Source organism: Sphaerodactylus townsendi, linkage group LG15, assembly GCF_021028975.2.
Source record: "Sphaerodactylus townsendi isolate TG3544 linkage group LG15, MPM_Stown_v2.3, whole genome shotgun sequence".
Classification (NCBI taxonomy): domain Eukaryota; kingdom Metazoa; phylum Chordata; class Lepidosauria; order Squamata; family Sphaerodactylidae; genus Sphaerodactylus; species Sphaerodactylus townsendi.
The window spans coordinates 26327833-26343042 of record NC_059439.1 but is presented as its reverse complement, the minus strand read 5'-3'; the positions used below and the strand labels follow the sequence as shown (position 1 = coordinate 26343042).

General features: G+C 47.6%; 1 protein-coding gene across 1 annotated transcript in view; it reads right to left on the bottom strand.

Annotated features, from left to right (window-relative positions):
- Positions 1 to 3597: 3597 nt before the first annotated feature.
- Positions 3598 to 15210, bottom strand: part of ATXN2L (ataxin 2 like) — a 14489-nt gene continuing 2876 nt past the window's right edge. The window contains exons 2-23 of the mRNA XM_048516932.1: positions 14726 to 14762; positions 13721 to 13777; positions 13187 to 13258; positions 12900 to 13050; positions 12689 to 12813; positions 12502 to 12593; positions 11158 to 11358; positions 10548 to 10723; positions 10189 to 10293; positions 9890 to 10087; positions 9140 to 9229; positions 8881 to 8945; positions 8521 to 8795; positions 8359 to 8428; positions 7859 to 8005; positions 7564 to 7633; positions 7252 to 7439; positions 7026 to 7155; positions 6806 to 6927; positions 5108 to 5317; positions 4233 to 4413; positions 3598 to 4047 (exon numbers count right to left, since the gene is read on the bottom strand). Of these exons, the coding sequence (XP_048372889.1) occupies positions 3998 to 4047; positions 4233 to 4413; positions 5108 to 5317; positions 6806 to 6927; positions 7026 to 7155; positions 7252 to 7439; positions 7564 to 7633; positions 7859 to 8005; positions 8359 to 8428; positions 8521 to 8795; positions 8881 to 8945; positions 9140 to 9229; positions 9890 to 10087; positions 10189 to 10293; positions 10548 to 10723; positions 11158 to 11358; positions 12502 to 12593; positions 12689 to 12813; positions 12900 to 13050; positions 13187 to 13258; positions 13721 to 13777; positions 14726 to 14762 (2812 nt within the window). The 3' untranslated portion in view covers positions 3598 to 3997. The remainder of the gene's footprint in view (positions 4048 to 4232; positions 4414 to 5107; positions 5318 to 6805; positions 6928 to 7025; positions 7156 to 7251; positions 7440 to 7563; positions 7634 to 7858; positions 8006 to 8358; positions 8429 to 8520; positions 8796 to 8880; positions 8946 to 9139; positions 9230 to 9889; positions 10088 to 10188; positions 10294 to 10547; positions 10724 to 11157; positions 11359 to 12501; positions 12594 to 12688; positions 12814 to 12899; positions 13051 to 13186; positions 13259 to 13720; positions 13778 to 14725; positions 14763 to 15210) is intronic.

Sequence of the window (15210 nt, the reverse complement as noted above, 5' to 3'; positions counted from 1 at the left end):
CCCCCCCCCCCCCCCCCATCTTTAAAGGTTATTCCTGTATACATGTGGCTCACTCTTTTGGGTAGGTGCTTTCCTAATTTTTCCCAGTATATGGATCAAGAGCTGATCTCAGTGGAATAAAATAGTTGCTGTACAGTTCTTTCCCCCTCTAATGGAACTAGATAGAAACATCTCTGGAGATTTGGGACACATTTACTTTGAAGAAAGCAAGACACTAAGTCCTGGTAGTGGTTGGCAGGCTGTTACCAGAGAACAAGAGCAGGGCCATGCCATGCTAAAGCTCAGCTCTTCTTGGCAAGTTTTGAGCATTTTTCTTGAACGACTCACTGTAATTTCATTATTGTCTGCAATACTGTGACACAGGCCATAACTCTAGTGGCCACTGATCTCCCTCTATTTTGCACAGCACTGCCATTAATCCATGCCCCGAGTCTTAACTTTTGACAAAACCATCTCTTCAGTTTCAATCAAGGAAAACTCTTACTACCCCTACTAGTTTCATTCTGACTCTTTGTTCTAGTAGCTCCTCAAGCTGGTAGATGTCTGGGCCAGTCTGTGTATACTATGCAATGCTGGGCACCAGGACTAGTAAGTTGGGTTTTGCTAGATAGACCACAGTGGTTCATTTAGTCCAGTGTACTATTTCACACAGTGATCAACCAATTGCCCTGGAGACAACGGTATCAACGCCAAGGCCCTACCTGCCTAGCACTGCTTCCTCATTAATGGGTCTTTTCTCTATGAATCTGTCTAACCATAGGAAAGTCATCTACGCTCGCCGCCATCGCTTTGTCGAAGGGCAGTGGGATTCCAGAGTTTAATGACTAACTAAAGTAAAGAAGTTATCTCCTGTCTTTCCCAGACTTTTGTTAACAACTTTAGATTCTCCTGATATGGGAGGAAAAGTTCCCCTTCATCTACTTTCTTCACATAATGCCTTTATAAACTTGCTCTTGCTCAGTTCCCCTCCTTACTACAGGCTTTTTGTTCGTGGAGGTCTTTTACTCTCCAGCACTAACATTTTATGGCATTTAGTAGGGCACCAAATCTGCCCTTTTACAAATGCAAAGGTGGTTGAGATTTAACTTAATTAGGGCTCTTCTCCCTTCAAAACTTTTTTTATTGGTAACTAGTCTAACATTGTATCTAGAAAAACAAACTCTTCCAACTTGTCTTTGGGCACTCAGCTCCCCCTCCCCATCGATGGTTAACAACGGCGTAAGTCAGAACCGCTTTAAGAACTGTATTTAGAAATATGAAGCACTGAAATGCCATATGAGCTCTATACTATTTTATAAAGTACTCTGTTTCCCTGAAAATAAGCCCTAGCATGCTTTTTGGAGGATGCTTGAAATATAAGCCCTACTCCAAAAATTAGCCCTAGTTAAGATTCCCTGGCACAGCTGATCTGGTCATGGGCAGGCGGGGGGGGGGGGGGGAAGGGGCAAAATCATCGAGAAAAATAAGACATCCCCTGAAAATAAGCCCTAATGCATCTTTTGGAGCAAAAAAAAAAAATAAGACCCTCTTATTTTCAGGGAAACACATAAGAACATAAGAACTAGCCTGCTGGATCAGACCAGAGTCCATCTAGTCCAGCACTCTGCTACTCGCAGTGGCCCACCAGGTGCCTTTAGGAGCTCACATGCAGGAGGTGAAAGCAATGGCCTTCTGCTGCTGCTGCTCCTGAGCACCTGGTCTGCTAAGGCATTTGCAATCTGAGATCAAGGCGGATCAAGATTGGTAGCCATAGATCGACTTCTCCATAAATCTGTCCAAGCCCCTTTTAAAGCTATCCAGGTTAGTGGCCATCACCACCTCCTGTGGCAGGATATTCCAAACACCAATCACACCTTGTGTGAAGAAGTGTTTCCTTTTATTAGTCCTAATTCTTCCCCCCCAGCATTTTCAATGTATGCCCCCTGGTTCTAGTATTGTGAGAGAGAGAAATTTCTTTCTGTCAACATTTTCTACCCCATGCATAATTTTATAGACTTCAATCCTATCCCCCCTCAGATGTCTCCTCTCCAAACTAAAGAGTCCCAAACGCTGCAGCTTCTCATAAGGAAGGTGCTCCAACACGAGTATATATGTCTTAAGTTGCATTCATGGCAGACTTAGAAATGAAGCAGGTGCAGATGCCAGAATGCCACTTCGGAAATATCTTTCAACCAGCTGTATTTTGCAGAGGGAGGAGCTTCCGCCTCACAGCCAGGGCACCTCAAGAATTGCCTCACAGCCCAAGCTATTCATCTGCTCTGAACTTCATCACACTTATTTATTTCAGGCACTGGGCTTTTCACTGCTTCAGAACTGCCACATACTGTTCGCAGCCTTCTACTACCCCTATGTAAGAATCCGAAACGTTGGCAAGGACCAATGCGGGGAGAAGGGGGAGTAGGAACTTGGTATCCTAATAACTGAATGCGACTTTCAACTTAATCATATTTGTGTATGTTAGATCCCAATAAAAGCAAAATTTTATACATGGTCTAGCAACGCTATTGGAGAAGCAAGTTTTAAAAAACCTTCTAACTCAATGTAGGTCGCAAGAGAGCCCCCAACTTTGATTTGGATGATATGGCAACTTGGATCCATCCCATGGTAGCATCAAGACTGGACTACTGTAATGCACCTCACATAGGTCTCCCCTTTAAGTCAATGTGGAAACTTCAGTAGGTTCAAAACGATGTGGCTATATTATCAGGAGCTAGCTGGAACATGCATCATACTCCATTGGCTGCCCACAAATCAGTGGGCTCAATTCAAGCTACTGGACTAGCACTTAAAAAGCCCTTCATGGTTCTCCCTATGCTCTGCCACAACATTTTTGCTCCTCCCAGCAGGACCTTCTGAAGTTACTACACTGCAAATGGGCCAATTACTGCCAGTACACACACACATCCTCTGTTATTGCCTCCTCTGGCTTTACACAAATGATACAAAGCAAAATGATTCAAGAGGACTTTTTGCACAGGTACCATAATGAAATGGTCAAGTTGCATAGGTAAAAGGGACAGGCTTACCCTACCGTAGTGCTACTTATCACTTTTAAATATGCTGCAGTCTAGGTAGTTTGCACACCACTTAACATGTGTTTAAAAGCTCATGCCTTGTTTTAGCTCTGAGGTTTCTGTTTGTTTTTAGGTTTCTTTAGGCCAAACACCACTGTATGTTGTTCTTTTGATGTCCCATCCTGTTGATTGTACTGGAGTTACACTATGCAATCCATCCTGAGTCTCAGTGAAAAAAGCAGCTTCTGATAATTCAGATTAAAAAATAGCATTACTGAGCCATGGCTTGTATGGTTTTCACATTAGTGGCCCCAGCACTGAAAACCATGGTTTTACATTCTCATTTTCATTGTCACCCGAACTACCACCACAGAGCTTCAGCCTCCAAACTAGACAGAGACACCACTGTACGTCAATGTTCTTGTGGACAGTCCACGAAGCTTGAATAAACTCCGCTCTGGGAGCACCAAATCAAACCTCTCCTTGTCCAAACGCTCAAAGTCCACAACAATATAACAAAGGACTATTACTTGGTTAGAAAGTTGTTCTCCCCTCTACACACACAGTCACCCCAAATCCAAAATTAGTTAGTTTAAAATTTTATTGTTTTTTTTTTACTTTTTAAATATTTTTATTTAATAAAAAGTCAAGGTTTGTCCATCTGGTCATGTCCTTGTCAAGTTAATGTGGGACAGTGGCATTTGCTCTAAGAGCCTGAATGGAGTCATAAATAACAGAAAAGAAACCCTGCCCTTCTCCAGGCGAAGGGAAGGGGCCCTGCTCCGTCCCGCTGGCCAACAGCGCCCCATGCGGGCTTCACTAAACCAACGGAAAGGAAGGTGCTTGGCGAGGGGGGTCCGGACCGGGCCAGATTGCACCCCTCCAGGGGCCTCTGCCATGGACATGAGGGCTGGCCCAGGCGTGGGGCCAGCGACGGAGCCAAGGCTGGCTGGGGTCTCAGGTCACTGGGAGAAGTGCGGACATCAGTTCCCAGGGGGGTGGAATGGAAGTTGCTGGGAAGGATGAGACTGAACTGGAAAGAGAAGAAAGAGCCAGTGAGGCAAATGCCGGAAAAGACAGCCCAGAGTCACCAATCCGATCCAGCCCAGGAAGCCTGATACACCTCCCCACCTGTGGCCAAGGCCTGAGCTCTTCCCTACTCATCGAAAGCAGTGGACAGCGTTATCCAACTGAGCCCAATGCCCTCGCTGGACTCACCTTGGTGGTGCCCTATATAAGTGTATGGGGAGGGTGTGGAGGCTGAAAGAGTGGGCACACCGCTCTGGGGCACACCTCCCTGGGGAGGGCCACCATGGGTCTGTGAGGGGTGCAGCAGCATGACCTGGGGAGCTCCAGGATGAGGGGGTGGGGCAGCTGCAATTCCAGTCTGGACGTGGGCCTGTTGAAAAACAGAAATCAATTCAGCCCGTGCAAATGTTTCACATGAAGAGGGAAATACTTTGGTGTTTCAACTAACTTGAGAGAAGCCAACAGAAGCCTAATGCAGGGAGATTATATTTATTTAGCAGCTAGTTTAGTTGATGGGAGCAGCAATCTCAAGCTAGACCCTTCTAAGGTCTAAAACCCAGAATACATTTTCCCAACAAGACCTGATAGTCCAATGCTGCTTATAGAGCCAGCATGGTGTAGTGATTAAGAACAGGTAGATTCTAATCTGGAGAACTGGATTTGATTCCGCACTCCTCCACTTGAGTGGCAGAGGCTTATCTGGTGAACCAGATAGGTTTCCGCACCCCTACATTCCAGCTGGGTGACTTAGCTCTCCCATGACATTAAAAGGAGAAGAACTTTCAACCGATAGAGGAAAGGACTAAAACAAATCCTTTTACATGACTCTATGAATACAAATGAGCCCACAAGGCTCCAATGAGCACAAACTCAATAGCGTGAGAGACAGCTACTCCATTTTTAGCATTAAAGACTACAACATTTTTAGCATTTCTTAAAGCAAACATAAAAGCACTATATCTCTCACACACCCAAAGAAGCCATTTATATCATATGGTACCACCGGTTCACTGAGCACTTGCTGGCACTGTAAAAGCTAGAGAACCTCCTGCAATGCGACTCACCTGGGTTACATGGGTCATGTTGGCATAGCCATGCTGTAGCTGCTGGTGAGCATGGATGGCGTACACAGCCGGCTGGGGAAAGCTGCTTTGTGGAGACTGAGCGCTCGGCCCTGGCGTTATGGAAGGGGGCGTAGCCGTCAGCGTGGCCGTGTGGTACAGGTTCTGCTGCTGCTGGGCGCTGGCCAAGTGAGGAGGCTGTCCAGGCTGGTGCTGCGGCAGAAGCAACAAGGGTCACAGTTTAATCCCTGAAGACTGGTGCATGAGCTACTCTCAAGTCATATGCGACCATCGTAATACAAAGACCAGGCACACCATGGTGATATGCAATGGTGGTGGAACATGCTGCCGAGTCACAACTGACTTATGGCGGCCCTGTAGGCTTCTCAAGGCAAGAGATGTTTGGAAGTGGTCTGCCATGGCCTGCCACTGCATGGGCTGAGAGAGTTCTGAGAGGGCCTAAGGTCACCCAGCAAGCTTCAAGTGGAGCAGTGGGGACTCAAACCTGGTTCGCCACTCTTCACCATTACATCTTTGTACAACCAGGGTCCAGTGCATTCCTATTTTCTCCACTAAGCACTCACTGTGGGGAGCAGGAAAGGTTTTTTTACTCACTAAATCCTTTCCATTACTAATACACTACTGAAGCTCTGATTCCCAACAATTAACAAATAGATTCCCTGGAGACTAATCCATTTTAGTTAGTTGGCTTTACCAAAGCAGCAATGGCTGTTTGGCAAAAAACACACAATCACTTATGGGTCCTGCACACATGTGGTCTTGCCTGAAATGTCATGTGGGCATTTGGCCTTTAACGTCAAGCAGGTAACTAGCCCTGCTGCATGCAGTTGTCACAAGGTCCCTTTCTTGCCCTGGACTCAAACAAAATGGCATCATAGGCTGAGGTCAGTAAATACAATGGCCTGTTCCTCTTTTTCCTGTAGCCCCTTTTGATCACCAGGAAGATCCGTCAGGGGAACCCACAGGGAGGAACAATCACAAAGGCTGGGAGGAGGATGACACTGCTTGGCTTCCTTCTTCTGCAAGCACAGCTTCAGTGAAGGAAGATGACAATTTCATCCCACACCCCCCTGCACAAATATCCCTCTGTACAGGGTTCCACAACGCCAGGAATGAATGTTAGGGTGGTCAAGATTGGCTACAAGAACAGAAAGGACCACGGAAGGAATGCTATCTGCCTTCTATGCAGAGATACAAGATGCCATCAATGTCAGTGTGATCCACTTGGACTGGCAGTGGATCTCTCCACAATCTCAGATGGCGGTCTTTCACATAACCTATACACAATGCGATCCTTTTAGCTGGCTACGCCAGGGATTGAATCTGTAACTATCCGCATGCCAAGCGCATGCTCCAGCACTAAGCTGCAGCCTCTCGAAAGGGGAAACCCAAAAGGTTCTGATGTAGGCATCACACTGATTGTTTTCTTGGCTTTTTGAACTTCGTTTGACAAACATCCCCTTGGAGAGCTGGTACAGATTGAAAGCTGCTTCACTCCTAATATGCTGGACTACCCCATCATAAATGAACTTTAGATTTCCAGACAAGAACTTGAAAGGACATACATCTGTGCCAGCCCCAAAGAGAACACCGAAATGTGCTGGTCGCAAGAGCCAGACAAGCATCAAGGCCTCCCGCAGCTAATAACCCCCTCCCTGTGCATCCCCTCCCTTCCGGTACCTGCACAGGGCTGGGGGCAGCATGTTGCGCTTGCTGTTGGTTGCCCGTGGGCGTGGTGGCTGGCTGAGGCTGATGTGGATGCAGCTGTGTGGCATGGTGGGGATACGACTGATGCACTGTGGCTGGGGAGAAAAGCAGCAAGCGGCAGTCAACGATGCGAAGGGAGGAGGGGGGAAGTAAGCTCAGGGTGGGTACGTCTCCAGACTTGGCGCAAACTCACCATAGAGCGTCTGGGGCGTTGGTTGCTCCGTCGGGGGGTACTGAGGAGTGGATGACGACACGATGGCCTGGGGGTGGCTGCCGGACGTCATCATGCGCGGGTTGCTCTGCAGCATGGGGGCGAAGACAGGCTGGGGAAAGGGGGACCAACAAAGGTTAGAGCACATGGGGATATGGTCTGCACCGCCAGGTCTTTCTTCCCCCCGCTCCCATGTTATAACGCCCACCTGCGAGGAGTAGTGTGCCATGGGCTGCATCATGGTGGGCTGCCCTGTGAACTGCTGGGGATTGTAAGAGATGTATGAGGAATACGGCGTGGCAGCCACCAGAGGGGGGCCTGCAGCTGCTGCAGCCTGCATAATGGGAGGCGCCGAAGTCGGCTGGTGCTGGTCCGAGCGCTGCTGGGGTAGGGAGCCTGTGCAGAAGCAGGGAAACCAGGTCACACTCAGAACACATTTATTCCTCAAACCAGAGCAATAAGGGACTCTGATTCAAGCTCCTCGGGGATCTGGCCAACCCTTTCAGAAACCTCCACTCACCTTTGGCTCGGTACTTCCCCTGCTGTCCAGGCACAGAGTTGGAAACGTGATACGGGTACATCTGGGGAGCCTGCAGCAGACAAGGCAAGCCAAATAACCTTACAGTTGCCCCGTTCCCACACCCCAAGTGATAACTGGAAAAGGACCAAAGATTATGTACCTCAGAGGGTCCAATTCTGGCCCTCCAGATGTTCAATGAACTACAATTCACTCCTGATATAGCTCAACACTTTGTTCTGAGACAGATCCAGCCACGCAGGGAAACACCCCCACAGAACAATCCCCTGCCCCTCACCTGCACAGCTGGGCTCATGTGAATCTGTGGGATGTAAGAGATGTACTGCGGACTGTACATGCCACCTTGCCCCGCTGCGATCACTGGGATGGAGGGCGTAGAGTGGGTGCGTGGTCCTGGTGAAGTGGGCGTACTTGTTGACTTGTTCTAAGTGGTTAAGAAGAAGAGTTGGTTTTTACACACACCCTTTCCTCTATCTTTACGAAGTCTCAAAGCAGCTGACGACAGGCACCTTGGGAGGAGGTGGGGATGAGATGGTTCTGAGAGAACTGTGACTAGCCCAAGGTTTCCCACCAGGCTTCCTGAGGAGTCTGCCGCTCTTAGCAGTCATAAACCCAGAACACCAATTATTAAGCGGGTTTCTTTCCCAAATCCAAAGTCTCTGGCTAATGACACCGATTCAGAATCTGATTATGGCTATACTGTTGTAGTCCAGCCTAGTAGGACCCAAACACGTACACAATGACAGTCACTCCAGGGTTTGTCCCCCACTTACTCACCACAGACAGAAGCGTCTTGGAGGGGTTAAATTCCTTTGCATTCGGGTTCAGTGTGGACTTCTTCACCTGCCTGGAGGCAAAAAGCGTAACAGAAATGAGGTGAGGAAACCACAAGGACAGCACAGCCTCAGTAATCTGCTGCGGTTCCCATCAGTGACTCACTCTGAGACGGGGCCATCCTCCTTGTCATCTGTGTCGCCTTTGCCTGGAGGGCTGGCTGTCTGGGTCTGGCGTTCCATACCTTCGCAGGGTCCCTTCTCCTCCTTATTGCTGCCCTCAGGTAGCTCTAGAGTGGTTTTGGGGGATTCATCAGGCACTTCACACGTGCCCCCTGCCCCCACCAATGCTTCTGGTGGCTTGTCCTTCACTTTCCCTTCCAGCGTCTCCTTGGGCCGGAAAGGGTCCAGGGAAGCTTCTGAGGAAGAGCTGGGCTGAAGCTAGGGAGGGAAGATGGTGTCACAACGATGGCCACATCCACACATTGTCCTCCCCGCAAAGAACACACGGACAACCTTCCCCCACCTTGAACTGGGCTCCAAACTTGCGCAGCTCCTCCAGTTGATTCCTCTTTTGTTCATTTTGGAGTCCTAGAGCATGGCAAAAGCATCAGGACAACTGAATGAACAAACGATCAAGAGTTCAAAAGCCCCAAAGCTTCAAACTCAAAAGATAAGACAGCCGGCAACACAGCTCAGGCTCTACTGTGTGAATCTCCCAATATTCCTCTCAGAATCTGAGAAGGGTTTCGAGAGAAAAACAAGATCACCCAGAAGTCACCAACCTTTGCTGGTCTGTTTAACCAGGTCTGAGGGCCCCATAACTTCCAAGGTCCTGCTGGGTTCTTTGGCGGCAGAGCTAGGCACCTCTTTAACTGGGGATGACAGAACAGAAAAAGCAGTTAGCGCCACGCTCCCAGGTCGTGCTGCAAAGAACAAGGCAGAAACTATTTCAAAGAGTCTGAAATGACCATGGACTATGTGACCTCCACACGGAGTCTAAATGTAGAAGAGGAAGAGTTTGTATTTATATCCCCCCTTTCTCTCCTGTAGGAGACTCAAAGGGGCTTCCTTCCCCCCTCACAACAGACACCCTGTGAGGTGGGTAAGGCTGAAAGAGCTCCAAAAAGCTGTGACTAGCCCAAGGTCACCCAGCTGGCATGTGGGGGAGTACACAGGCTAATCTGAATTCCCCAGATAAGCATCCACAGCTCAGACAGGAGCAGGGAATTAAACCCGGTTCCTCCACATTAGAATGCACCTGCTCTTAACCACTACACCACTGCTATTCACTTATCTTCTCGAACTAAAAGAGAGAACATCTTCATTTACCCTTTTTAAGTTCAATCAACCAATTAACCCCAGTGGATCTGAAAAGGTGATCAGCCTAATTGGGGAAAGACGTGGACACCAGAAAGTCTTGATGCTCTGGAAAAGGACAAACAACCGAAAGGAAGCTGTGCCTGATTCAGTTCCTACGGTCCACCTGACTGCCATTGGGCTAGATCTGTTCCACCTTCAGGGAGAATGCTTACCCTCAACAGCAGCTATAGGGGCAGATGTCAGCACCTTGGGTGAAGGCGGGGTTGGGGAAGCACTAGGCTCCAAGGCAGTTCTCGATTCAGAGGGTGATGCAGGAGCAGCAGGGACAGTTGATCCCATGGGGGAGTCCTGGGAAGAGACTGGCACAGCCGAGACAGATTTGGGCGAACGAGGAGGATAGACACGGCCCACTGTGTGGAAAGATAGCAAGCAAGGTGAGCGCCATCTCATGAATGCCACCTTCTATTCTAGGTCCAGGGAAGTGACCTGTTGGCTTCACTCTGCGAGATACCTGTTGGAGATGCAGCTGAGACTTCCATGGGCCGGTTGGAAGGGGAAGACATAGTCTTGGCCCCCCGGAGGGGTCGCTGAGATTTTGGAGACATTCTTGATGTGCCTATAAGGCAGCAAATAAGCAGTGAGGGACGTACAATATTACTGTGCTATCTGCAACTCTGTCTTGCTGGAAAAAGACACAGAGTCCATCATTTACCACAACCCAGAATGATGGACATTGGAGAAGTCTTGTTAATAGGAAAAAGGTCACTTCATGAAAGCCCCCTTGAGAAGAGTAGGACTCTGGTCTTTTTATACCATAGAGATGGGAGCAACAGACCATTCAAGTTTCCAAGCCCCAAAATGCAGCCTCACCTCCATTGATTCCTCGCTGCTCTGGGATGGAACCAGGGCTGCTGTCTGGATGATGTCCACTGCCACGGGGTGGTAATGAACCCATGCCTGGCCTCCCGCCACGAGAGCTGCTGCAACGCATGCCTCCTCGTGCGCTGTCTCTGACACGCTGGGGAAGTGGTATGTATTTGCCATCTCTGGAAAACCAGAAAAGTGTGATGCAGCACAAGGGACTGCAGCAAGCATCTCGGGTCCGGGGGGGGGACCACAAAGGGACCGGCAGACCCTGGATACACAAGACAGGTAACGTTCCAGGTGCTGGCTTTAGAGAGGGGACCTTGTTCTTTTATCCCAAAGGATGCAATTGGAACCAGAAAACGAGAATCTTAACTGCCCTATGCCAGTGAAGATACTCTGCTTCTAGATTAAACCCAGACTATCATTTTCACCCTCCTCGCATAGGTGTCAAACTTGCGGCCCTCCAGATGATATGGACTACAGTTCCCATCATCCCCTGCTGGCATGGCCAATTGCTCATGCTGGCAGAGGATAATGGGAACTGTAATCCATAACATCTGGAGGGCCGCAAGTTTGACACCTGTGCGAGTCTAGCTTATTGTCACTGCCTCACCTGGATGCCAGACTTGGGCTGTCCCTCCCCGATACTTGTCTCTGCACGGAACTGTGTTTCTCTTCTTCTGTGCGCCCATCATCGTTCTCCATGGCGATGCGTTGCCGGTACTGTGGGCTTGACTCGATTTCCCGAGCCAGCTGGGCAGCCCTGGCCTCTCGCTGCCGGAATTCCTCTGAATTATCTTTCTCAAGGGGTACCCTGCCACACAGAGACAAACACAACAGGTAGTTAGGAAAACTCATGATGCCAATTCCTCTTCTACGAATGTACTCAGCCAAATTCAGCTTCAGAAGAACGTGCTGATGCTGCCAGCAGGTAATAGTCTTTGTCTGGTCTACAACAAGTCTGCCAACCTCAGATGCTAGTCCTCCCCCAATCGAAATTTGGCTGATACCTTCCACTTCCCACAATAGCGTAACCCTGAAATTACATTTTAGCTAGCAAAGAAACACACAATTACTGTCAGCAATGGGTATAGTCAACCAAAACAAATACCTTCAATAAAAAGGTGTAGTTTTGCTCTAAAGCTGCCAAATCAGAGACTATGTGTTGGTTTTGTGGACTTCCTATGTGTTTGAACTTTCAAAACTAAGGTGGGAATGCTCCAAGCACCAGTTGACCATTTAGTCTTTCAAGTGATACACAACCAACCTCCTGGCAAGCACAGCCTGGGCAACAGCGTGAGTGGGCATGAAAGTTAAAGACTGGAACTTTCTTACATGGCTTGGAGAGATTCTGATAAACTACCAGGTGTGTTGTTGTGACTACAACACAGACAGGTTAAAATGTAGCTACCCATGTTCATCCCTTGGGTCTGAAATACGTGGGTAGATGTACATGATGCTCCTTCAAACCTCATTCTCAGTGACTGATATGATCGGACAAGGGAACAGCACATTTTAGCCCACTCCACACACAAACATGACCAGAGTACTACAAAGATGGGTCACTCTCATATTTAAGGTAAGAGTCTCTCCTACCAACGAGACCAGGGCCATCAAAAATACTCTTATATCACTTTCAACAGAAGACAAAGAACATCTTGGTAAACAGACAGGATGCAGAGATTGTCAGAAAAGTGCTGAAGCTGTCGGGAGCTTCAAAAGGTCAAGACCAGAATGTTCAACAAATCTGGTCAATATGCCCACTATCCTTCCCCCGCCTTAATACTTTTCACTCACTGCTCAGTGTGTCACAGACAAAGGGAGGGGGGAGGCTAGTCTGGGGCTCCGCTGTTGTTTCCAGTGCATTTGCTAGACAAGTATTTAACCAGCATCCTCTGCTGTCCCGGCCACTTCCCAGGGTTCCCCAAGCCCGTACAGGACTGAGATTGCCACTCACGTGTAAGAGGAGAGGCTGCTGTCATAGGTGGTCTTCACGCCGTAATTCTCCTCATTGAACTTGAACATCTCATTTGGGTCCCAGCCATTAGACTGAAATGACAGACAGCAACTTTCTCAAGCATTTTGGCCTACATTGACAGCTCAGCAAAGAACCAAGCTCAAGCAAGTCAGAGCGGGACAATCACCATATCGGATTCCAAGTCATAGTCGTCGCTGTTGCTGTCTCCCCCTTCCCAGCGCTGCAGAACCTTCTCCTTGTGCTCTCCATTCACCTTTGAATTCATGGCGATGGCAGAATCTGTGAACTTATCTAGGGCACAGAACAGAGGAGGTTGTCTGGATGCAAAGTCCTAGCTTTTCCAGTCTAGGCTTCAGAAGAGTTGTGGCATGTTTTACCTTTGGTGGCGTAGTTAAAATCGACATTGCGGAAGTGCACGAGCATGACGTCGGCAGGCTTGAAGACCATTGTGTCCACAATATCCTCCCGTTTGGGCCCTACTGGTTGATCAGGCACCTTCTTGTGCACGGCATCCACAGCCATCTCAAACTGCAGAAATAATCCACATATCACATGCACATTACCTACCCTGGAACTGTGAGCAGAGCAGAACCACACAGTTTCAAAGCTCAAGCTACTACCAAGTACTTCTTGGTTTAAAACAACAAGCAAGTCGAACACTCACCTTGGAGCTCAATGTTTTAAAAATTCCCTCATAGGTGCTTCCGTTTTTCACCTTTACATCACACGTGGAGCCCTGGGAATGGAACAGAACAATGGAAGTAACATTAAGGCGAGGTAGAGAGGTTGTTCAAGTTGTGGTTCATCACACCTCTCTCCTACTCCTAATATCTTCAACTACGGGAAAAAGAGGAGAAAAACAAGGACAGAGAGTCAGCACTATGCTGACCTTTACTACCTTTGTACCATTTTGGCAACTAATCAGTCACATTTGTAACTGATATGCAAGCAACACCTGCACAGGTATTCAGAGAATATCTCTGGAAGCACACTTAAAGCTAAGTAAAAAAAAAACCAAACGAAGATAAATGAGCAAGTTAGCACTATGTGAGTAACAAGGTTGAGCACATGTTTCTCCTACAAGGTTTCTCTCACCAAGAGAGAAAGACAGAAGGAACTCCTCTGAATATCCTTTTTACTGCATATTCATCCAGCTGCCCTACAAATTCCCCACCCTTTTAACTTATCCCAGACTCACCACAACAGCTGTCAGGAAGTGCAGCATTCGGGAATTGTTGTAGACACCCTCAAAGACCTAAAGGCAAATGAGAGAAAAACAAGATTCTTCAGAAAACTTGCAAAGTTACATTACCCTTTACAATTATCCAGCACTTCCACTTGTTGACCGTTCAGCTGCAGGAATCCAGTACAATCAACACAGCAACCTGAACCAATTTTTAAAAAGCCATATCTCACTATGAAAGTAATAAATAAAAAGGATTTTTTTCCCCTTTGGTTGGTGGAAACATAAGAACATAAGAACTAGCCTGCTGGATCAGACCAGAGTCCATCTAGTCCAGCATTCTGCTACTCGCAGTGGCCCACCCGGTGCCTTTGGGAGCTCACCTGCAGGAGGTGAAAGCAATAGCCTGCTGCTGCTGCTGCTGCTCTTGAGCACCTGGTCAGTTTCCATCAGTAGTCAGATGTCCAGATCAGGGCACTGGACAGATGACTATTAACTAGGGACAACATTCCAATATTTTCTAACTAGGATGCCAGTGCTAAAAGCTGCTATGGAGTAGCTAATCTATCCTGTTTTGACATACCTCACATGGTTAGTGGTTTTATTTCTAGTTTCTGTGTCTCAACATAGCCAGTGCCCTGAAGTGATACAACTAGAATATCTACTTGCAAAATAGCAGCATCTCTTGATAGTAAGATGTTGCATGTGGCCTCTTTTGCGTCTAAAAGATGACAAAATAATATTGTCCCGAAACTGTAAAGGAAACCTGATTTGGAAACCCAAGTTAGAAAATCTTCAACTAAAACTATATTGGTTTTTATCACAGACAGCATGTATCCCACACTACTAGCACGGGAAGGTGGACATGCACAAGCTTTTAGAACTACTCACAGCTTGGTTCAATGGGTCAGGTTTCACTTAAGCCACACAGCACAAGTCACACAGTCCAAAAGTCTTAACATGCCAAAATGGTCTTGTAGCTCGGGAGGTCTAGATTCCAACTGATGATCAGATACTTACCGGAGACTGTGGAGGTCCTTTGCCTGTGCTCTGACCCCTGAAAAAGAATCAGATATAAGTTTAACTCCACAGAAGGTAATATTTCCTCTACGGGTACAATAGGTCATCTTTGGAATATTATATTACCATTCATTATATAAACTGAATTTGCCCCCAAGTGTTCAAAACAGGCATGATACGTTTTACAGCAGAACATTTTACAGAGCGGTAAGTGAAGGATCTCCTAAACAGTTCATTTTCTAGGGACAGCAATCCTCTCTCTTAATCGCATGGGACAACAAAGGATCTTGAAGTAAGCAGGCACTGGGTACACTGCAGGGCCCATTAACTTGAGTATAAGAGGTAGACTTTCTGAAAGACTATGGAAAGACTATATTCCAGCACTACTGTTCCAAGATGAAAAGTTTAGATAAGAGTTTTGAAACCTTTTGTATGGAAAAGATTCCTACTGACTTTTACCCATACTTCCATCTTTTTTGCAATCA